At 44.0% G+C, this 24,335-nt stretch overlaps 4 protein-coding genes across 5 annotated transcripts; 1 reads left to right on the forward strand and 3 right to left on the reverse strand.

Annotated features, from left to right (window-relative positions):
* Positions 1-2,514: 2,514 nt before the first annotated feature.
* LOC6545930 (cationic amino acid transporter 4) lies at positions 2,515-5,507 on the reverse strand. The gene is made up of 2 exons (XM_001973446.3): positions 5,209-5,507; positions 2,515-4,623 (listed from the first exon to the last, which is right to left on the reverse strand). The coding sequence occupies exons 1-2, from the start codon at positions 5,348-5,350 to the stop codon at positions 2,756-2,758; spliced, it is 2,010 nt and encodes a 669-aa protein (XP_001973482.1). The 5' UTR covers positions 5,351-5,507; the 3' UTR covers positions 2,515-2,755.
* Positions 5,508-8,373: 2,866 nt separating this feature from the next.
* On the forward strand, positions 8,374-18,862 carry LOC6545879 (mucin-2). The gene is made up of 4 exons (XM_026977314.1): positions 8,374-8,458; positions 11,942-12,009; positions 12,077-12,315; positions 12,379-18,862. Exons 2-4 carry the CDS (start codon positions 11,968-11,970, stop codon positions 18,821-18,823), a joined length of 6,726 nt encoding a protein of 2,241 aa, XP_026833115.1. The 5' UTR covers positions 8,374-8,458; positions 11,942-11,967; the 3' UTR covers positions 18,824-18,862.
* On the reverse strand, positions 18,863-20,772 carry LOC6545881 (dipeptidase 3). The gene is made up of 3 exons (XM_001973450.3): positions 19,742-20,772; positions 19,513-19,688; positions 18,863-19,452 (listed from the first exon to the last, which is right to left on the reverse strand). Exons 1-3 carry the CDS (start codon positions 20,573-20,575, stop codon positions 19,107-19,109), a joined length of 1,356 nt encoding a protein of 451 aa, XP_001973486.1. The 5' UTR covers positions 20,576-20,772; the 3' UTR covers positions 18,863-19,106.
* Positions 20,773-21,581: 809 nt separating this feature from the next.
* LOC6545882 (uncharacterized protein C7orf26 homolog) lies at positions 21,582-23,039 on the reverse strand. 2 transcript variants are annotated; one of them, XM_026976833.1, is made up of 3 exons: positions 22,952-23,039; positions 22,772-22,890; positions 21,582-22,718 (listed from the first exon to the last, which is right to left on the reverse strand). In XM_026976833.1, the coding sequence occupies exons 2-3, from the start codon at positions 22,869-22,871 to the stop codon at positions 21,697-21,699; spliced, it is 1,122 nt and encodes a 373-aa protein (XP_026832634.1). In that variant the 5' UTR covers positions 22,872-22,890; positions 22,952-23,039; the 3' UTR covers positions 21,582-21,696. The 2 variants fall into 2 exon arrangements, with proteins under 2 accessions (XP_026832634.1, XP_001973487.1); XM_001973451.3 differs by having other exon boundaries at positions 22,772-22,899.
* Positions 23,040-24,335: the final 1,296 nt, after the last annotated feature.

The following is a 24,335-nucleotide window of genomic DNA, read 5'->3' on the forward strand; positions in this document are numbered from 1 at the left end:
CGCATACCGTTAATAGAAACTTGTATAACTTTCTTTTCATACAAAGAGAAACATGACAATGTAATGGGCAAGGCCGTTGAACTCTAACTGTGATATGTCTTTGGAGCTTAGATAGGGAGATACATAACTTAATTATCTCTTTAATATAATTGAAATAAACTTCTTGAACTTAGATAAATAATATTTTATATCGTAAATATCTATATATCTTTACTTCTTGAACTGCCCAAACATAATTGGTTACATAGATTTCAATACTTCTCACAGAAGGAATGGAGTACTCAATCTTTCAGATACATCTACCGCTTCCCTCGTTCTTTCGGCTTGAAGGCCGCAAACAAGGGTTCAAGTACAGCAAACACTTTCTCGGTCACACGTATCTGTGCTCTGCGTAGGTGGTGAAAATTGCTGCCCTTTTTCCCAGTCCCAATTCTTCACAGATGCATTTCCCAGATGCCAGCACGCTGAGGATTATCCATTGTCCGTAATGTTTGTATGGAAAGGATACCCGGTGGAAATGCTATTGATGTTCTCTGGCACACATGCTTGGAAATATTATTACTAGTCACGGCGTGGGAACCTAGGCAAAAATGTGCCAAGATCCATGTAGAATATTGCCATTTCTGGACATATAGGTGGGTAACTTGCGACACATTTATAATACGGGTAGCACCGGCATTTCGTGGTCACCCTGATTTTCAAGTCCCAGATACATTCAGAAAAAAATTAGATTGTCAGGGAAATCAGTTTTTCAAGAAAAAGTTAGCCCTTTATCCCATCTCGGACACAAATGACTGTGAGGTACAGTGAGCTACTGCTGAGGACCATTAACCCTGTCAACCCCTAAAATGACAATTGTTTGAGCTATCAAAAGGATATTTTTCAATAAAATATTATCCAAAATAGTTTCCCCTTTCTTTAGAGATGGATTGTTATGCATATGTGCTTTTCCAGGCCTTACAGGAACGCATTTCTAAAGGGGTACACCAATTTCACAGTTTTCCACACAAAAGCGATGCCGACCCACATTTATGAATGGAAAGTATCCTTAATCTTATCATCATGGGGTGGGTTGCGCTTCGACCGAAATTTTGTCAAGTTTCCTCATTTTTTACGATAGATTCAAACGAACTTTGCCCTTTTTCTTCAATTTTGTAATTGCGCCGTTTATTTGCCCATTGTATTTTCTCGCGACCCTGTTTCACTTGGCAACATCACAATTCTTTGTTCCTTTGTGACACCAAACTAGCTGGAAAACCTCTTTTTTATACTGTCATCATTGTTACACTTTTCTTGGTAAATAAAAACTTGAAAAATTCGGGAAAATACTTATATGCGTAATAAACGTTACCACCGTTCAAACAATCAAAATCTGATAAGATTTGTTTATATATTTAATATTAGGTGCTGCACTTTAATTAAATTTGCCCAAAAGCTGGCTATGATTGCGTGGCGGTCGATTCCAAAGCCATCTTTTGAGATTCGCGCCTTTGTTGTTGTAAGACCGCCGCTGTTAATGCGAGAAACACGTTCTCCTTATGAACATTTCAATCTTTCGAGCGACTGATTCAGCATCCCTCAATGAAGTTCTACGCTTCTACGCACTAAATACAGCCTGCATTCGGAAAGGACCTCTAAACGGTCCTGTGCACCACCTGCTTCCTGTGGATGATGCTGAGATTCCGAAATATCCTTGCAGCTGAACACATGCTCCTACGCTTCTTATTACTGTTCGAAAAGGACGCCTAAGGATATCCTAAAAAACGATATCAACTGTACACATGTCTTGAAAAATAAGGGTAATCTTCTTGCATGAATATGTCTGCAAGAACTAAGCAGCGCTGGATATCAGGTAATCATATTATATAATTTATCCTAATACTCTTGTAGAATTTCAGGGAATTTGGTCAGCATAAGCAAAATACATTTTCCTGGTATAGCTAACTATTTGACAGGTATAATAAATAAAAATAATAAAGTCTAGAAACTAATCTGCTCGATTTCCACTGAAACATCTGTTTATTTTGTATACACGAATCAATATATATTTGCAAATATATAATATTGTATATGCTTATTTACACAGTTATAAATATATAGTTATTTAAAGACATGTATGTGTGTACTATTGTTTAACAAATGCCATGTGTGCATAACGTTTAATACATTTATTTGTACGTTTGCAGAGTAAATATGCTTTTTGTGTGTAATACCATTTCTGTGATATTGTTTGCAATAATACACTGTAAATAGATATACCTTGATGTTATATATTTATAATACAAGGTACATTGCCATAATATATTCCGAAATTTCCTCTATATGTCTCGTTCAACGTTGGGTTTTTGGAATGCATAGAGTTGGAAATGCGTTATTTATATAGCGATGCTTTAAGTACACCTTTAGCAGGAATTTAAACCGTATCGGTTTCAAAAGAATAATAAATTATAATAAAATAACAGTAATAAAACCAGTGATTGAGGAAATGTTAAAATAAATTATAATAAATAACATAAAAATAAAATAATAAATACAACATGTTTTGGGAACTTAGAAAATAAGTATTAAACCTTTTTCAAAAGAATTCGACAGGAACCAAATGAAGTAGTTGTATCTATTTACATTAAATTTGTCAGAAATAATAAACCGAAACCATACCAAATTTATTTTGCACTGTCCATAACCGATATTGTTTTGATTTTGGTTCACGATCTGTATTGGGGTCGAGCTTTGGATACCTATTGGAAGAATTGACTTAGGAATAGCCGGACGTTTCGTTTTCGCTTTCCTCTACTATGGATTTCTTGTCATCCGCCTTGCTGCGTCCTGTGAATCTCTCGAAGATGGTGTGCTTACTGGACTTTTTGCCACCGGAAGTAGCCTTGAAGGAACCCCACGGAACCTTACCAGCCTCCGATGTGGTCATCAGGATGGAGTACGAGGAGCAGACCTCGCCCTCTTTGCTGTTGCGAATCCCGTAGAGAAAGTACACCACCATTCCAATGCAAACCCAGACAAAGAACCTCACCCAGGTGACGGCATCCAGATGGACCATCAATAAGATATTACAAAAGATTCCAAGGGCTGGAACGAAAGGAACCAGGGGCACCTTGAAGATCAGGCCCCGGGTGTTCTGGTTATGGACAGCTATCACGGCCACGCAAGTGCTGGCTGCGAAGATGATGAATCCGTAGATGATCAGGGCCCACCAGGTGCCCGTGTAGAGTTGCGTCCACGACACCTTCAGCTCCACACAAATGGCAAAGCTCAGGAAGATGAACAGCATCACGGCCACGGACACCACTGATCCCGGTTCGAAACGTCCTAGTAGGGGTTCCAAGCACCTGAACTGGGCCTTTAGTCTTCCAGCTAGGACTTCCTCTATCATCTCACTGGTCGGCGAGGACGTATCCATGCTGGACTGGGATGCCACATCCTCGTCATCATCGTCATCGTCGTCAGGGCTTCCAGCCACCGCGGGAACCCTTATCGTGGTATGAATTCGCTCCATAGGACGATATCGCAGGATGATCACACTGGCCGAGACAATGGTATAGGCCAACAAAGTGCCAATGGACATGAACTCCACCAGCTTGGCCAGATCGAAAACCAAGGCGAGGCAGGCGCTCATTACCCCGGATACCATGAGATTCAGCAGTGGCACCTGGGTAGTGGGGTTAATCTTGCCGAAGCAGCTGAAGAGCAATCCATCCGAAGCCATGGCGTACATGCAGCGTGGCAGGGCAAACAGGGATCCCAGCAGGGTGGTGGTCATTCCACACAGAGCTCCTATGGAGATCAGGTACTTAGCCCAGGAGAGGTTCAATTGTCCAAATGCCTCCGGCAATGAGGCAGCCGGATTGATTGCACTGATGGGAATCATGAGGGTCAGGGCGGCGCTGACCAGGATGTAGCCCACCGTCACCACGAACAAAGAGATCACAGTGGCCACGGGTATGGATACCGATGGGTTTTTGGCCTCCTCACCGGAAGTGGCTATGGAATCGAAACCCACAAAGGCGTAGAAACAGGTGGCTGCACCTGCGATGACTCCTCCAACGCCGTAGGGCAGGAATCCACCTTCAGCCTCGGACCAATTCTTGCCATCCGCATACCAGAATCCCACGCTGATGACCAGCACCATAACGGCGATATTGACGAGGGTTAGGAGACTGTTAAACACCGCCGTGGCCTTCACTCCTCCGGCCAGAGCAGCCGCATAAACAATGCAGACCAGGAAGGCCAAGACGTCGGGGTATTGGGCCAAGCCGGGCTCATGGATGCCTCCCGTGAGCTCCAGAGTTGTGTTCCCAATCCAGCCGCCCAGCATTGAATCCACGTATCCACTCCAGGCCCTGGCCACCGAAGCTGCTCCGAGCATGTGCTCCAGCAGGATATTCCAGCCGATGACGAAGGCCCAGAACTCACCCATCGATATGTACGTGTACACATAGGCCGATCCCGCCTTGGGCACTCGAGTTCCGAACTCCGCGTAGCACAGCGCGGCCAGCATCGATATAAATCCGGCCAGAACGAAGGATAATATGATCCCGGGTCCGGCCATTTCCTTGGCCACAGTTCCAGTCAGCACATAGATGCCAGCGCCAACCATATGGCCAATGCCTGGAGTAAATATATACGGGTATATATAGTTTATGTATAGATAGTCTTGCTTCCAATTTCTGGTTCTTGTAAAGCAATAATTTAGATGTCAGGGAGTGAAGATAAGGGAAATCATGTTTTATTCCTAGGTGGAGGGTTTTAGAATCTTTGGAAATCTCTAGGGGATTGAAGACCAATTACAGCTTAACTTTCTTGTGCATTATGTGATATGGAGTATCAGGGCTTGTTAACCTTGTGCGTTGTTTAAAATATATTTTCGATACATAATACAAACAGCTTAGGGAATTTTTTTAACAGACGTTCGATGTTTAGCAAGTCATTTTGTATTAATAGTGGCTTGTCTTTGGCCGAAAACAGCGCGTGTAGCCCCGTAAAACTTGTTTAAAAACGCTTAGACACTTAAACATTCAACGTGCTCAAATCCAAAAACCATAATGTCTACAATGTATCTTTAAGTACCCCCAACTCTGAACTTCAAGATAGCAGATGTTTCGCATGAACGCATCGAAATCCCAACATATTGTTCCCCAATCGAGTGGGAAACTAAAAAAGCAAAACGGTTACTCATTGATTAACTTAAAGTACCCAAAAGAGCGATGTCGAAGGTGTTGAGACATCGGTTCAGCGGCGTCTCCATGACGTCAGTGGGCACCGACTTGGTGCGGTTCATCTTGGTGCAAATCCCCGACAATATGTGCCTCAGGATCGCACGTCGTGAGCTCGGCATCCTGGTTGAGTCGCTGGAAACCGCGTGGAAAGGAACTCGCGCCTCTAAGGCCACTTGAAGGGTCTAACTTTAGGGATATTGAGGCGTATTCCACGAATTATTTTATGCCGCACTCGGGACACTTTCACTTGTTGTACACAAACAGCTGTGACTGTATCGATTTTTGCATCAAATTCGAAAGCTCAGTGGCAGGAGGTAGCTTTCGTCACCGAGCTTTCTTTGAAGTGCGAAAATATTGTTACACTCAATAATTTTCCTTCCGCTAGTAAAACAATGCCTTAACGATTCTCGAAATTTTATTTTTTTTAATATTTCTGAATTTGAATATTTTTGAATAATATCGTTTTCATTTCAATGCGTTGTATAATCTATTAACAACTATCTAAATTTTTAGTTGAGCCCTAAAACAATGTTTAATAGATGTAGGGCCCCACAAAGTATACAATTTAATTCCGTTCAATCGGAAGTAAAATATTTGTATATATTTTCTAATAATGGAGCATACTTTTGAAGGCCACTTAGCTTCGGTCAAAAGCTTGATTGTGTTTGTACGACAAAACCGGAAATTAAATTACTGTAACCATTTCAAACAAATTGGTATTACACTCAATTTTTATATGTGTTGATGATTAGAATAATGGTGTACAAAATTATCGTTTATCTTAGCCTGAGCGTCTTTCAAAATTTTATGCCAACACATTAAGCATGTACCAAAATAAGGAAATTAAGTACAAATTTAAAAACAAACATCCAGTAAGTTGTTTTATTATTTTATGTCTGTTGACCACTGAAATTAATTTTAATCTCCACGAGGTGTGTCCGCACTATCAAAACTTGTAGGCGAACAAGTGAGGTTTACTTTTGCCTATTTCTTTGTAGCCAACAATGTCCGGTAATAACAAAATTTCTGAGCACGAATTTGATTTGTCACTGGCGCCAAATGAAGGCAAGAATATAGGATAGATAGGTTGTCTCACCCTTTATGAACACCAAAATTATGTTTTCCATTGAACATAAGTTGGTATTTTTAAGCATAAGCCCACAACACTTTATTATGTTTTGAAAAGCCTAATCAACGAAACTTTAATGCAATGCATTAGGCTTAGTTTATTAGTGAACATGAAAATGTACTTTTTAGTCGAATGGGAGTTACTCTTTGGGCAGTGAAAGCCAATTTTAAATTCGTAGCTGAGTGACTTGACTTCATATATGTATATGTTTCTGAAAAAGCGAATTATTGAATGAATTATAAGAACTTGCATTCAATACTAGTTGAATTTCTTCATGATATCATATCTTTAAAGGCAACTTTAAAAATACTTTTAGACGCTGAAGCTTAAGATACAGGCCCTTCTTTAAGGAAAGACCCTTTTGGGAAGGTTCCAGACTTATAACAAAAATGCTAGTCCAGTTCCCAGTACCAGGTATCATCCACTGGCAACCTGGAATACGTGATGTTCGTCTGTGGCACCTCTGGCATCGCGATGCAGATCGTGCATGCATATGGATACGGATTCGGGTTCGGCCTAGCCATGTGACGGTGGCTAAGGGAATTACCCTACCATCTGTCTCCATCCGTATTCTTCCCATGGCGACAGCCCACTATCACCATCGCCATCGCCATAGCCATCTCGCCATGACCGTTGCCATTTGGCTGCGAAAATCTATCAGCATCACGAAGCGGACGCTGGGCTTCCAAAACTTTGAATACTAATACCTGTTAGGGATGACCAGGCGCATCGGCATCGGCAACGGCATGGGCATCGGCTCCGGATTCGTCGTCAACCTGTCCGCAATGCCGGCTGTAGTTGCATGACAACATCTCCATCGCACCTCCATCTCCATATGGCCAAAGTCCCAGTTCCCCGCCCCTTCGATCCCACATCATGTAGTACAGGTAGTTGCAATGACGGATTTTGACTCTTTGGCCCTAAAAGCGCGCCGACGAAGGTGCAGTTTTTCAGCTCAGTTTTCAGTTTTCAGTTGTTAGTTTTTGGTTTTCATTTTTCAGCTAGCTACAAAATGTGCCAGTCGCGCGCTTGGGTCAAGATGGCTAAGACGGCGACTCAAATGGCTAAAATGGCTAGGAAAGACGGCGTGTGGACGGTGCTCACGCGTCTCGCTGCCCACGAACTCCATATGAATGGAGGAAATAATTGGCTCCAGGCGCTGGGCTACTGGATGCTCTAACTCTGAGCAATCAATTTAAAAATGCTTAAATTAATGATGGTGACATGATGCAACGCTCACGCCCCTGAAAAGATTGATTATTAAGCCCTTAGGTACAGATCCCGGATACTTCGGTGACCTTGACCCACAGATGGGCCTAAAATCCAAATGAAAATCATGCACTTTACGTTCCTATTAAGAACACCTATTGCAGAATCTATCCAAACATCCTTATAGCTTATATATTGTGGTTGGTCTGATGGCACTTACATGTTATAAATATTTTATCATTCACCTAATTGGTTTTATCTTAACATTAACTTGAATTATCTTATATTAACGTTATCTTAACATCTTAAATTTAAGCTTTGATCAAGTCCCAAAAGCGGCTATAAAACCCGGGATCCTATAACTTGTTTATTTCGGCAAACAAATTGAAGTATATTAAGTGAAGTGTTTCATCAGATGACCTCTGACATTTGGAACTTCACTTGAAAGCGGGTACTGTTTAGTTATTTCAATGCAGCTTAGAAGATAAATTTAATCTAAATCCATTTCGTATGTTACCCGTTCAGTGCGGCGAATAAATAATCACAACCTGCCAATAAATCGTACTACCCGATTTAGTTGAGTGTGCGTGTATAAAACCACGAGCGACGTAAAATAAACAACAACAAATATATTGAGCTACTAGCATTGGTTGTATTATTTTCTTTTTTTTTTGTTTTTTATTTTCCGTTTCTGTTTTTGTTGCCGTTTTATTTTACTTGCCGCGTCTTTGGATTTTTGAGGCAATATCCGAAACGATTTTTGTTAAATCATACGCCGTGTGTGTATATAAACGAAGACGAGTCTCTTTGGCGCTTAGTGCGGCATCGTCCACTTCGCCAGCTGCATCCCAGCCAGATTTTCCCCAAGCCAAGTCCACCAGCCAGTGCAGTAAGTCCGAGGGGTCCAGTGGTTATCTTCTGAATGATGGCCGACTAATTGGTCAATGTGTTCCACTACGAAAAGCATTTAGTGATTTTATGTGCCCAACTTCAAGAGCCGTAAATTAAGGCCAGAAATGTGAATCGATTCAATTACCTACGAGTGTGTGAATGGTCCAAAGTGAACTCAGTGCTTACTCAAGAACTTGATTGAAATGAACATAAATATGGAAGGATTCACTCATTAACTTTCAGTAGATGAGCAGAGTTGGAATGTTTTGAAAAAAAAAAACAGTCTTAAAGTGTGGATGCGTCTAAACATATACGACATATTTCAAAAAATATCCTTTTAAAATACTTTTCAAATAATTCAAACATTTTATGGTTACTGCTTAAAGCTTCAGTGACATACTTAAAATCAGTACAAAAATAAAGTAAATTGTAAATTATAAAAATTGCTCAATATAACAACCCCTAAGTTAAAGTATTATCTGTTTTTCCATATTTTATATACTGTGTATTACACAATGTATATATTTAAATCAGTTAAAAATAAAGCTTAAGCATTTCAGAAATTTTAATTAGAAATTGGCAATTTTGGCAGTCCCCAAACTTAAATAATTATCTGTTTTTTTCCATTATGACCCACGCAGATTTGACCTTGTATATACATTAAGCCGGCTATCATATATAGATATTCGTGTTAAAAAGTAGAAAGTGGAATGACTGTGACGCATGTAATTATATCCTCTCCAAATCCAGAAAAAGTTACTATATGACAGAATCGTAAAGCCGTAAAAATAAACATCGATTATTCAGGTTAAACCCGAAATAATACGCTTCATAAAATCTCGCTGTTTCTAACTGCGTATATTTCTTATATTTGTAAAAATGAGTTTCGGAGAAGATCAATTGATTTAAGCATTCTTTTCGTAAGTCCGTTTACCCGTTTTTTGCATTTCTTTGTAATTAGTTTAAACGAGAAACAAGTTTCGCAGATCCGGTGCTTGAATGCCATTTGCATTTCGTTATTAATGTGTCAAAACTGCTAACTGTGTTTCACTTAGTTAAGCACCTCGAAAGAGAAATCACAAGTTCTTAAATTAAGAAGGCATTGTTTCTGAAATCAGCTAGCTTTATAAAAGCTTTATAAATAAAAAAAAAGCTAGCTCCTTGTGGGGCGAGCAAAAATATGGTCGGCACTTGGTAATATATGCAAAGTGCCCATAAATACCCAATTAAATGGCGCACAAAAATGTAAATTAGATTGTTCATAACATGCCTATTTGAAAATGAGCGATCATGCTACCAAATCGGCGCCTATCCAAAATTGGCCATAAATAAATCCAGATGTGCCCATAACTGATAGCCACAATGCAAGATAGCGCATTTCACCCATTTGTCAGTGCATTGGATCCAAGCCATGAGAACCCAGACATGGAATGTCGGTTAAATCAATCGCTGGAGGAGATCACTCGCGGATTTGGTGTATAGTTTGCACATACGAGTGCAGTATAATACTCAAATCTGTCTATATGCATACGTATTGAAGCCCGCGGTCTAATCACCTGTTCGCCGTGATTAATACGAAGATATACGCCTATGCGAGCCGCTGAAATGTCAAAAGTTCAGGGTGAAGCCATCAATGTCCAAGTTGTGTTTATTCACGCTCAATCGTTGGCCAATACAATTGAATATGATTGCTGGCAAACTGCGCAGACACTCGGGATCACCCATTCTATCTAACTTCACATTTCGACACCCCCATCGCCCAAATCAATAATGCCTTTTCAAAGACATAATTGCCCAATTATAGAATGATCATCGTGTACCTATAAGTACTCATATCCCCCCGAGTTCTAAAGTTTGTCGGAAGTTTTCAGGCGCAGCAACTACAAACTTTAAGGTGTTTGTATTGCAATTAAATAAATGACCGACTATTAATCTTGCGGAGCAAATACCTATTCATGATAACTGTCGAACATAAAAATATGGCAAAAATAAATGAGCAATTTTTGACATGGTGAACCAATTTTCATCAAATTGGGCATTATTATGTAGTCATATCAAACACAACCACAAAATAACCTGCAAGCTGAGCTATCGAACCTCCAAAAACCCAAAAATTGGGTCGTTGAAGATTAAGCGAACGGAAAGCAGGGAGCAAAAGAGATACCACATTAATCGTGTTGAATATGAATCGGATGTATGAATGGGCGGTGTTTCGTCACTCCAAATCTACTGGACCTCTTGCTAAATTTCAGGTGTTTGTATTTACAAGCGAGTCGCAGTTGTTTTCATTTCGGGGAAAGGGAAGACCCTTGAGAATACTCAACAATTCGAAACTATTAACTTGATAAAACGTACTATTTTTTAAGCCCGGGGTCTTGCGATTAGTGTACGATTTATTCGAGAATAAGTGTTGAATTCTACCTAGTGACGTAAGAACAAAAACAGAAGGCTTTCGACGCCAAATCATCCGTAATCAAATGGTAGTTTTTAGCCCCTCGTTTGCTTAATGCGTGGAATAACCTAGACAAAAGGGGCCACAATGAAAAAGCACCTAATCATCCGGGGCCTAACATCAATGGCGAGATGGCAAAAACAAGAGGAGCCGAGAGCCGTCGGATTGCAGAAGCCAATGCCAAACAAAGGCCCAATGCCCAAATCCAAATCGAAGCCTCTTTATCAACTGCGGCTAAGCAAATAGGCACTCGTCACTAGTTGTTTCTCTGCCCTGCTCCCTTCGTGCGCGGGTCTTGGATTTATGGATTTTGAAATCCGCAGCATTTTTTCCCATTTGTTTTTTCGCTTTCAAAGGTTAGTTGTATTATTTAAAAACCAAACCCGTTTTAGTGGCGCTGGTGCAGCACCCTCCATTCGTCGGGCAAAAGAGGTCCGGCTGTTTGGAGCTCGTGCAAATACTCGACAGGTTGCACTCAACCGTAATTAGCGATAAAGAAGATCTTACCTCATCTAGCGCTAGAGATCGCTTGACAAGCGCGACATATGCAAATAAACCTCTGGATTTTCGGTGAATTTATTTTTCGTCACCTTCATGCTGTGATATATGTACTTATTTTTCTTTGATCCCATCGAACGCGCCCTTTTCGCAGATCTTGATAATGAGTCAACCAAAGGTGGAAGGTTATTCCGGCTATTAAACTACCGCCAAAGCACCGAACTGGCCATAAACTTAATTTACAAAACTGCAAACAGAAATATTATCTTGTTTTTAATAAAGCATTTATTTTCTGGTTAATTTTTAACATCGTTAACTGAGTCAGCCTTTAACACAAGTCCTGAGCTATAGGTCAACAATCTAATATATTAATATGTGTAATGGTTAAAACAAGAAATATTGAGTGAAATATGTGTGTTTATTAACAATGAAATGGGCAATAAATTAAACTGTTCAATTCGGAGGACCATAAACTGATTCTAGTATACTCCATAATCATATATTTATACACTTTAATTGGCTGTTTTTCAGAATAAAGCTAAAGACTTACATTTAAGATGGTCAACATCGGCCACATTTTCGTGTGGGCCTTGCTCTTGGTAAGTACACCGACCGATTTCCATCTAGAAATCATTAAATTGGTGATTATTTTTCGTAACTGTCAAGGTCACCACTTGGGGCACTGATCTGAGTGATGATGAGACGCTCAATGACGTCTTGGGCGAACTTGAGTTTGACGACTCCTCGCCCAGATTAACTCGCGACACTTCTCTGTCGGCCAAGCACATCGAGAAGATCGATGTGAAATGCGACCAGGGTAATGGCATGATGGTCGAAGTGGAGTTCTCCGAGGACTTCGAGGGAGTCATCTACAGTCAGGGATACTTCAACGACCCCAAGTGCAAGTGGGTATAAGCCATTGATACCTGTGTACCCTCTTTAACTACTATTTTAAATTCATTAATTAGCTACGTGAAGGGCGAAAGATCGGGACGCAGTTTCACTTTCACAGTGCCATACGATGGATGTGGCAGCAAACCCTCGTGCTCCGTTTGCGCCTCAATCGAGAACATCCTGATCATCCAGGATGACAGGGACATACAAAATAGCTTCGATATAGCGCGGAAAATATCGTGCAGTCGAGGTGATGAGCGCGAGAAGACTGTTTATTTCAAGCCATTTGTAGTGGACATGCTCGAGGTTATATCGGTGGATACACCAAGTGGTCCGGTAGAGTGCTGGATGGAAATCGGCACGGGAGCTCCTCCCAATATTAAACCCATTCAGGGCACTCTCACCCTGGGAACCGACATTACATTCACCATCAACGTGAAGCACTCGGAACAGGCATGGGATATAAACATACTACAATGTTATGCCTCCGATGACATGGACTTTGAGGCCAGAACGACGAAGAGGTTGCAACTATCGGACAAAAGGGGTTGCTCGATAAAGGAGAAAATATTTGGGGAGTGGCGAAAGTTTGAGGCGGGCTCCAGTCTTACATCCACCTACTATAATACACTTAAGGCATTTAGGTTCCCCGACAGATCTCAGGTTTATCTGAAGTGTGACATTGAACTCTGCAATGGAGCGTGTAAAAGGGACTACACCTGCGGTAGTCTGAGGGCGTTGCCATGTCCTGAAGGATCAACTGATCCTCAGTGCCTGCAGGACCATCTAATTTCATCGAAGCCTCGCTGCTATCCTGGCTCCAGAGAGCCAGGCTGCCCAAAGCCCACATCGCCACCACCCACAACGATCAGAATACCAATAGCCTCAACATTTACGCCAGGTCCACGCTGCTATCCTGGATCGAATGATCCAAGCTGTGCGGAAACTCCGCAGACTACATCCCGATCCAGTTGTGCTTTGGGCTCAACTGATCCTCGCTGTCGCGTTACGCCGCCGGCAACACCAAAGCCAAGGTGTTTTTCCGGATCAAGGGATCCGGAATGTCAACCAGCTACTTATCTGCCACCAACCACAAGGAGGTCTTCGCCCAAGCCGCGTTGCTATCCAGGATCAACAGATCCTATTTGTCAACCGGCAACAAGGACACCTATTACCACAATGAAGCCAAGATGCTATCCAGGCTCCGATGACCCCGAATGTCAGCCGGCAACTTATATTCCGCCTACAACGAGGAAAGCTCCCATTACTACGAAGAGGCCACGTTGTTACCCGGGATCAACAGATCCCGACTGTCAACCGAGAACAAGGCCAACGATTACCACATCGCTGCCAAGATGTTATCAAGGATCCACTGACCCTGAGTGTCAGCCTGCTACTTATCTTCCACCAACAACAAGAAGAACCCCAATACCAACAACCAGAGTCCCACTAACAACATCAAAGCCAAATTGTTATCCAGGCTCAACGGATACTCGTTGCCCACAAACTCCAAGACCTAAGTGTTATCCTGGATCACCAGATCCCTCCTGTCAACCCCCAACGCGTGTAACTCAGAAGCCAATCAGTTCTCCACAGCCAAAATGCTATCCCGGCTCATCCGACCCAGAGTGCCTCAATTGCTATCCGGGTTCTCCCGATCCAAGATGTCCCAAAGTGCCAACCACAAAGAAAGCAGGATGCTATGATGGTTCAGATGACCCCAGATGTCAGCCCGCTACCTACTTACCACCTTCGACTCGTCGACCACCGACAATTGCACCCCGACCACGGTGTTATCCTGGATCAACGGATCCCAGTTGTCCGCAACAAACTCCACCAACCACAACTCGGACAGCTATTACTACTATTAGGCCTAGGTGTTTCCCAGGCTCCGATGATCCCGAATGTCAACCACCAACGACTAGGAGGCCCGTAACTACCTCCAAGCCAAATTGTTACCCGGGCTCGACAGACAGGCGCTGCCCACAAGAGGTCGTTACGACATCAAAGCCCAGATGTTATCCTGGCTCAAAGGACCCTGAATGTCAGCCTGCTACCACTCTCCCACCCACTACGGTTCGAACGACAATTACAACGTCGAGGCCAAGGTGTTATCCGGGCTCCAGGGATCCTAGTTGTCAACCTCCGACAACTCGAAGGCCGATAACCACGTCTAGGCCAAACTGTTATCCGGGTTCAACAGACAGTCGCTGCCCGCAAACACCGCGAACTACGCAACAACCTAGGTGTTTCCCGGGATCCTCCGATCCTGGCTGTCAACCTGCAACTTACCTTCCACCGTCTACAGCAAGGACAACGATTGCTACTACCAAGCCAAGGTGTTATCCTGGTTCAAGCGATCCATATTGTCAGCCACCAACAACAACAAAACCGAATTGTTATCCTGGATCCACCGACAGTCGCTGTCCACAAAAGCCACCTACTACAACGCCGCCCAAGTGCTATCCGGGTTCAACAGATCTGGAGTGTCTTAATTGCTACCCTGGTTCACCAGATCCCAGGTGCCCTAAGGTGCCAACCACGAAAAAGGCAGGATGCTTTGATGGATCGGATGATCCCAGGTGTCAGCCTGCCACTTACTTACCGCCCTCAACAAAGCGGACTCCTACAATTGCACCCAAGCCAAGGTGCTACCCAGGATCAAAAGATCCAGCATGCCCTCAAATTACTCGGCCAACAACTTCCACAGCTAGACCACGGTGCTACCCAGGATCTACTGATTCCGAATGTCAGCCAGCTACTTACACGCCTCCGATAACTAGAGTACCTGTGACAACTAGAGTTCCTTTGACAACAGCTAAGCCGAGCTGTTATCCAGGCTCACAGGAACCTGGATGCCGACCTGCAACTAGGCCACCAATTACCACCTCCAAGCCAAGATGCTATCCGGGATCTGTAGACCCCGAGTGTCAGCCTTCAACTTCCCTTCCACCAGCATCTGTTAGAACCACAGTTCCAACTGTTCCGACGACCAGAATACCCGTAACTACATCAAAGCCAAATTGCTATCCGGGCTCAACAGACCGACGCTGTCCAAAGGAACCCGTAACAACACCAAGGCCTAGGTGCTACCCTGGCTCACCAAACCCAGAATGTCAACCGGCCACATACCTACCTCCAATTCCTACCACAATTCCTACAACTAGGCCAACTACGTACTCACCTCCTACAACTAGAACACCTGCGACTACATCAAAGCCAAGTTGTTATCCAGGCTCCACCGACAGTCGTTGTCCCCAGAAACCTACTACTCCTACTACTCAAAAACCGAAGTGCTATCCTGGTTCCTCAGATCCTGACTGCCTGAATTGTTATCCTGGCTCCCCTGATCCGAGATGCCCCAGAGTTCCTACCACAAAGAAATCGGGATGCTTTGACGGTTCAGAAGATCCAAGGTGTCAGCCAGCCACGTATCTGCCACCATCATCTCGTCGTCCTCCTACAATTGCACCCAAACCCAGATGCTACCCAGGATCTACAGATCCCAGATGTCCACAACCAACTCAACCAATCACGACTCCGATACCTACAACTACTAGATGTTATCCAGGATCTAGGGCCCCCGAATGTCAACCAGCAACCTCGACAAGGCCTGTGACTACATCGAAGCCAAATTGTTATCCCGGCTCGACAGACAAACGATGCGCGCAGATACCAGTGACTACACCAAAGCCTAGATGTTATCCTGGCTCAACTGACCCACAGTGTCAGCCTGCAACATACCTGCCACCCACGACGACTACTACGGTTACGCCAAGATGTTATCCAGGATCCAGTGATCCAGAGTGCCAGCCTCGTCAAACAACTATAACACCGATAACCACATCGAAATCTATTTGTTATTTGGGATCAACAGATGTTCGTTGCCGCCAGAAGCCACCAACAACTCAAAAACCAAGATGTTCTGTAGGATCCACAGATCCTGAGTGTCAGCCAGCCACGTATCTTCCCCCAACAACTGCATCAACTACCATCCCAGTAACCAAGCCAAGGTGTTATCCTGGATCAACTGACTCCAGCTGTCAACCAAAAACGTATTCTCCACCGACTTCAAGACCACCTATCACTACATCGAAGCCCAGATGCTATCCGGGCTCTCCGGATCCTGAGTGTCAACCCGCAACCTATCTTCCACCAACAACCAGACGAACCACTATTCCTACTTCGAAGCCAAGGTGTTATCCGGGATCCAGTGACCCAGAATGCCAACCGACTACTTATTCGCCTCCCACAACAAGAACACCTGTAACTACATCCAAGCCTAACTGTTATCCAGGCTCTACGGATAGTCGTTGCCCTCCGCAACCCAAGTGCTCTCCTGGCTCGTCAGATCCTGAGTGCCTCAATTGCTATCCCGGTTCGCCCGATCCAAGATGTCCAAAAATTCCAACCACAAAGAAAGCAGGATGCTTTGATGGTTCCGATGATCCGAGATGTCAACCCGCTACCTATTTACCTCCCTCGTCCCGTCGGCCCCCCACTATTGCGCCCAAGCCGAGATGTTATCCAGGATCTACAGATCCTAGTTGTCCGCAACCAACTCAACCTACCACAGTAAGGACACCATTAACTACATCCAGACCACGGTGCTATCCGGGAAGTACTGATCGCGAGTGTCAACCAGCCACATATTCCCCACCGACATCTAGATCGCAAATAACTACCCTGAAACCCAGATGTTATCCTGGCTCAAGGGACCCTGAATGTCAACCAGCAACTTACGTGCCTCCAACTACAAGGACGCCTTTGACAACATCCAAGCCAAGCTGCTATCCAGGCTCCACAGATAAACGCTGCCCACAGGCACCCGTAACAACACAGAAACCTAGATGCTATCCCGGTTCACCGGATCCTGAATGTCAACCCGCAACGTACCTTCCGCCTACAACCGCACGGACAACTATTCCTCCAACTAGACCAAGGTGTTATACGGGTTCCAGTGATCCCAGCTGCCAGCCCACAACGTACTTGCCACCGACAACTCGAACGCCTGTAACTACGAGGAAACCAAACTGTTATCCGGGATCAACAGATAGTCGGTGCCCACAGCAGCCCCAAACGACGCCAAGACCAAAATGTTACCCAGGGTCTACAGATCCCGACTGTCAGCCTACCACACCACGGCAAACAATTCCCACAACCCAGCCTAGGTGTTATCCTGGTTCAAGCGATCCTTATTGCCAGCCACCAACAACAAGGACGCCTCCTACGACCCCCAAGCCAAATTGTTATCCTGGATCCACGGATAGTCGTTGTCCACAGAAGCCACCCACTACTTCGCCGCCCAAATGCTTCCCTGGATCCTTAGATCCGGAGTGTCTGAATTGCTACCCTGGTTCGCCTGATCCCAGATGTCCGAAAGTACCAACCACAAGGAGGGTGGGATGTTCGGAAGGCTCAGATGATCCAAGATGCCAGCCAGCCACGTACTTGCCTCCTTCAACTACAAAAGCACCTAAGCCCAATTGTTACACGGGATCAACTGATCCTAGGTGTCCGCAACCAACTCAGCCCACAACCTTGAGGACGCCATTTACAACAACGTCAACTTATTCGCCTCCGACTACAAAAATTCCAGTAACTACATCCAGGCCAAATTGCTATCCGGGCTCGAGGGATACACGCTGTCCACAGACGCCAGAAACTACACAGAGACCTAGGTGCTACCCCGGCTCAAAGGACCCTGAATGCCAACCCGTTACTTACCTCCCACCGACAACGGCCAGGACACCGAGTCCGACGGCTAGGCCAAGATGTTATCCGGGCTCCAATGACCCAGATTGTCAGCCAGCTACATACACGCCTCCAATAACTAAAGCACCTGTCACTACATCCAAGCCTCGCTGCTATCCGGGCTCGGATGATTCCTCTTGCCAGCCCGCTACTTATCTTCCACCGACAACTGCTAGCAGGTGCTATCCTGGTTCCACCGATCCTAAGTGTCAACCTGCCACATATGCTCCTCCGTCGACAAGAGCTCCTTTAACTACGTCCAAGCCCAACTGTTACCCCGGTTCCACGGATAGTCGCTGTCCCCAGAAACCGCCAACGACACCTAGACCAAGGTGTTATCCAGGATCATCAGATCCCGAGTGCCTGCCAGGAACAACTTCCAGACCTCCGACTGCCGGAACCACGCCGGTGTACTGCTACCCAGGGTCCATCGATCCACGTTGCCCCGACTCCGGATACAGGGGCACAAGCCGAATTCCAGCCACATATCTGCCGCCACTGAGTGATCCTGGCTACGATAGAACTATTCGAAATGCGAAGACGCTGTTCTTCAACGAAATCAATCACTTGGCATTCACCGACAACAATGTCTTCGAGCTCGACGATGACGAAGTCGAGGGCTCAAGGGTCAAGCGCGAGTTGAAACTTGACGAGGATGACCTTCTGTCGAAGAGAATCGTGAAGCGCGAGTCCAACGAGCATCCTTCCGAGCAAGAAGTGATTTCCCTGACCCTCGGAGTTAGAACTGGCATCAGTGTAAAATAGTCGTTGAAGGTCTAGTAGATTGTAAGGCATACATATATAATATCATAATATTATAATATCATCATACACCGATATGTATTTACCTAGAATGATATTCATTAAATATAAACTATGTACAAATGTAAACTTTTGAATCGATTTTGAAATGGTGTTTGGCTAGGTTATAGCTTACCTATTTACGGCTTTTAATATGTACAGCAATTAACTTGTACTTTAATAATTTAATTAAATATTTTAGTAATTATGTGAGAACAATCGCTTGAGTCTACAAAAGAAGCTGACTTTAAGACTCGGGATATCGGCAATAGGAATTGCTTTCGATGGACTCGTGCGGAATCCACTCCTCATACAAGGGCAATCGGTTTTTCAGGGTCTCGATCTCCCTCAGAATCCTCATCACATTTCCCCCAACCAGCTTCTTAATAGCAGCATTTCCCCACACCCTATCCCTTGCCAGTTCGGCCAGTAGGAGGGCATAGCTTTTGGGAGCTCCCCCAAGTCCAATGTGATCCACTCCGGCCACCTTGCGCACATAGTTGATTGCGGTGATGGCCTCACGAACGCCCAGTGTCCGATCGCCACAGCGCTCCAGGTTGAGCAAGATAACGCCACCATTTTCCGGCAATAGGCTGTGGGTTATATGCGTTTAAAGGATGTCCTGTAAGGACTTTGTTTCGATGATAGCTTACCTGAGAACGTGGTCTGGAATGGAAGCTATGTTGCTGCTGTTGCACATGGACAGCGGTGTGGCATTTGTGAGTAAAACAGGAGCTTTGGCAGTTTTCAAGACGGCCAACATGGCAGCCTCGCTGAGCATCGAAATCTCCACCAGCATTCCCAGGCGGTTCATCTCAAAGAGCATTGTCTGAAAGGGGGATAAATGAAAATGTGCATATGTACGAAGGGAGTTGTGCCCACCTGCCCAAATTCGTTGAAAGAATTGGTAACATTTTCCTCAATAAGATAATCGGGTCTGCGGATTGCTGCCGCTGCCCAAGGAGTGGTGCACTCCAGGCTGGTAATCGACACGAATCGAGCTCCCAGTAGGTAGATGGAACGCAAGACGGCCGTGCTGGTGCCCAGAGCATGGCCACCACTGATGCCCATGAGAACAGCCACCTCGCCGCGGATGTGGGTCTGCTCCATTTCATCCGCCGATTCTACAATGTGCATGGAGTCTGTGGCGGCGGTAATCCGCTTGGCCCTATCAATGCCCTCCAGAGTGAGCTGCACTGCATCCAGGTACTGAGCTCCACACGGCACAGCAATGGGCCAGAGCACGGCACCGATGTGATTCTGTCGCACCTCGAACAGGTTGCTGCTGTTCAGGCTCATGGTGCTCGGTGGCTTCCAGGAACCCTCGATCAGGGGAGACTCCGTCAGCAGGCGGCGGATGAAGGCGAGTCGGGCCTCCAGGAGCGAGGAGGAGCGTAACTGGAGGGCCAGCGGTATGCCTCCGGCCATGGCGATGCACACGAGCACCACACCAACGCCCAGCAAAATCTTTCGTCCTCGTGATCTCTCCGGTCGTTCCGCCGAGGACTCGCTGCAGGAGTCCTTCTTGGAGCTGTAGGTGGGGATGCCCCCATTGGAGCACCTAATCTTTTCATTTCCCCCGCCGAACTTGGTTATCTCCGCGGGGAGTTCGATGTCCGCTATCTCAGTGAATACAAAACATTGCTGCTTGCAGTGTGGTTGATGCTGGTGGAGCGGATGGACCTCCAGGAACTCGCGGCTCGGTACGGGATTCATTGCATTGTCCGGTATTCGATGGTATGTCCCAATGACTTCCCCACCCGAGGTTTCCTGCCGTGGATTGCGATTCTATTCAACAAGCTTGCACTGCGACGAAAGCTCGAAACTAGGATTTTATCGATTTTTTCCCGTGTGTCCTGTTCAATGCTCACAGTTCACTCACAAAGACATGCGCGCTGGCAAATTATGTTGTTTAGTATGGCAGCATCAAAGAAGGAGCGGGATAGAAGTGTTTTCAAAAATTCAATTCGATATACCCAGGTTCACAATTTAAATACCCTTGCAGGAACATTGGCAACCACATAAAGTATATTCATTCTTGATCAAGTGCCTAATCGGTATAGCCATGTAATCAGTGTTTACCCAATTACCCACTCTTTAGCAATAACATATTTAATTTTAATTTAAATACTTAAAACACAACATTCCCCCGCACAGTTCCGTTGTGGAACCAGGAACTTTCTTTACTAAAAAAGTCGAAATAAATGGAAAATCCTTCTTTCCAAAAATTCACCTCCCAAATCAGATCCTTCGAGAATGTCGGCAAATATTAAACACCTATGCGGTCTTTATCCCAGCACACTGCCAAATAGAAAATGAGTTTTCTTTCATAAAACTGGTATCCGCCCTCAAATCACTTGATCCAGAACACCCCCAGTACCTTGAAGATCTAAGACATTTCAACGATATCCTAAATATTCACATTTCTCAAGGCTACAAAGTTAGCCTGGTCCTTTCTATATTAAAGCCATAAAAATCTCTACTAGACCCATATCCCTGAACCCATGCCTGGCTAAAGTTCTTGATAAAATTATAGCTAAAGGTGTGTGTTCGTTTGTTTCCAATGCCCACAATCCCTCCCCAACATATGCCACCTTTGTAACCATCAAACAAATCCTAGTTAACTGTCCTGCCCTTTCCCTTCATATAAACTTCGTCTTGTCAAAGCTAGCTCCCTTATGATCCGACTTGTATACTTTAAATCAAAAGGAACTCATTTGGGCTTCAAAGACTACTAAAGTTACACATAACGTTTTAAATCCATTTATAAAAATAAATTTGAACTTAATGATTAATTATTAAAAATTATAATGAAATTTATATTGATTCACATTCGACTACTTTTTGTGCGCTTCTATTACGATTTTCATCAGCTTGTGTGGAGGTAAAGATTCCAAAAGGCACAGCAGTTGTATCTGATTGGTGATGCAGTTGGTAATTAGGGCGATTTGCACAGCTTGGGCGAACCGTTCCATGCACTTCTGATACGCAGCATCCGCCTTGGGATCCGTATTTGATTCAGCCAGTCGTGCACAGTAGCTCTGCAGGGATTTTACGATCTGCCTTAGATCTTGGTTGGGCAGTGCTGTCGATTCTCCACTGGTGACAAGCTGTTGCAGAGCACGCAGGAGGGATAGATGCAAATTGCTATAGGCGGAACGGTTGGATACCAAAGGAGCCAGGACCACCCATCGAAGCAGGCCTGCTAAGGGAGTGGTAAATGGCATGGCTATGGCGCCGGCGGGAAGTACCAAAGGCTGCTGCGAAGCCAGACACAAGGCGACATTCTCCGTCATCCATTCGGTTATAGTGTCCAGTAGAGCATCTGGCGGGGGATTGAGGGTCTGCGAACGCTGCTCATTTAGGTATAGATCCGCCACGGCGACCATAAAGTTGGCCGCAAAGTGCGTACCCACCATGGGCAGCTGCTTGAGTTGCTCCGGGGTTTTCCGGGAGTACGAAATAAAGTCACTGACTATATTCTGGGCCACTTCTAGGCTGAATGGCGTCTTGCAACCCACCTGTTGCATCCAAGTACCGGCAGAGGAAAGTAGCGGGGCCACGGATCCGGAAACCGCCGTGCTGATTAGGCGGCATAACAACTTGGATCGCTGCGGTGTCAAGTGGCTTCCGAAAAGCGATAGGAATATGGCGTTGCGGGTGGCATCCCTTCCTGGCCGCGAAAAGTACTCAATCAGCACTATGATCAGCTGAAACTCCTGGAAAAGATTCATCTGGCTAATGGGCAGCGCCTGCGACTTTCGCACATCGCCATCCTTCGAGGTTCTCTCCAGGAATATAAACTCCGATATGATTTGCATCACCATGTTCTGCTTGTTTCGGCTGGCAATCAATGTTTCTGCAATCAAGGCGTAAGATATGTGCACGATTTAAAATATTAAGCAACTTTACCCAGTCGAGTAAGTGCCTCCACAGCACAAGTTGGATAGTTATCCAGCTTCATATCGCTCTTCCTCAACAAGGACTTATTGCTGTCCACCGACATTGACATCCTTCAGTCCTTTATTTTACTTTAAAAACTAGTGAATGTATTTTAATGTATTGTAATGCAATAGAAAAATAAAAACAAACCGGGACACTTTAGAGGTGGAAGATATTTCGATTGACAGCTCGATAATGCACGTTTAAAAACAGAACAACGGTCACTCTGAAACTGATTTTCCGTTTTTATCCGTCAAATCCAGTGATGCCAATTTAGCCTTTTTCGGGACAGATCTGTCCTGTTTTTTACTGCTTCAACCGGAAAAAATGTCAAAAATTTTTCAGGCTTTATTAAAGACAATTTTTACTACTCACTTTAAAGGGATGCCAATTTGATCTTGCAAGTAATCACACTTAAGAACACATACACTACACTCACTGCTCGACCGGTAAGAGAATTACTTGAACTATTTTGCGACCCTAAATTAGAAGACATGCCTTACAGTCTTCACTAGAACTAGTTGGGAATTATAGGGCTACAAGAAAATATTTTTCCTAAGCAAATATTAAAAACGGCAATAAGTATGTGTTCCGACAGTAAGTTAAACATCTTTCAGGCTTTAATTACACAATTTCTACTACTTTGTGCAAGTAACACATACACTGCATACATATGTACACTACATACATATGTACACTACATACATACGTACACTACATACATACGTACACTACATACATACATACATATATACACACATACATACATACATATATGCACACATACATACATACATACATACATGCATATATACATACATACATACATACTCACGTACATACATACATACGTATTTACATACATACATACATACATACATACATACACCGGTACATACACTACACTCACTGCTCGACCGGTAAGAGAATTACTTGAACTATTTTGCGACTCTAAATTAGAAGACATGCCTTACAGTCTTCACTAGAACTAGTTGGGAATTATAGGGATACAAGAAAATATTTTTCCTGAGCAAATATTAAAAGCGGCAATTCAGACAGTAAGTTAAACATTCTTCAGGCTGTACTTAAGACAATTTTTACTACTCACTTTAAAGACCTCACTATTTCACTCACTAATATAATTATGACAAAATAATAGATTAATATTTAATTACTTACAGCTCGAGATTAATTTAGTAGCACTTTGTATACGAGCATAACATAAAAATATATTTCCCTTTCAGTGTAGGGTAATAAATACACATACACATATGTGTTCTTAAGTGTGATTACTTGCAAGATCACATTGGTATCCCTCTTGAACAAATTTGAAACGCATTGGCACAATGGCAACGTATGAATCAAACGTTGAGGTCGAATGCGTCGTGGACGAAACATTTAAAATATTAAATTAAAAGTTGACTAAATAAAGAATAATCATAAAAAAAATCTGTCCTGTTTTTTCATCCTTTTTTGAAATTTGCAGCCTATTTCTTTTTTCTCAATCCGTCCTTTTTTTCAGAAAAATATTGGC

This window comes from Drosophila erecta, unplaced genomic scaffold (genome assembly GCF_003286155.1).
Source record: "Drosophila erecta strain 14021-0224.00,06,07 unplaced genomic scaffold, DereRS2 tig00000021-arrow-pilon, whole genome shotgun sequence".
Lineage (NCBI taxonomy): Eukaryota > Metazoa > Arthropoda > Insecta > Diptera > Drosophilidae > Drosophila > Drosophila erecta.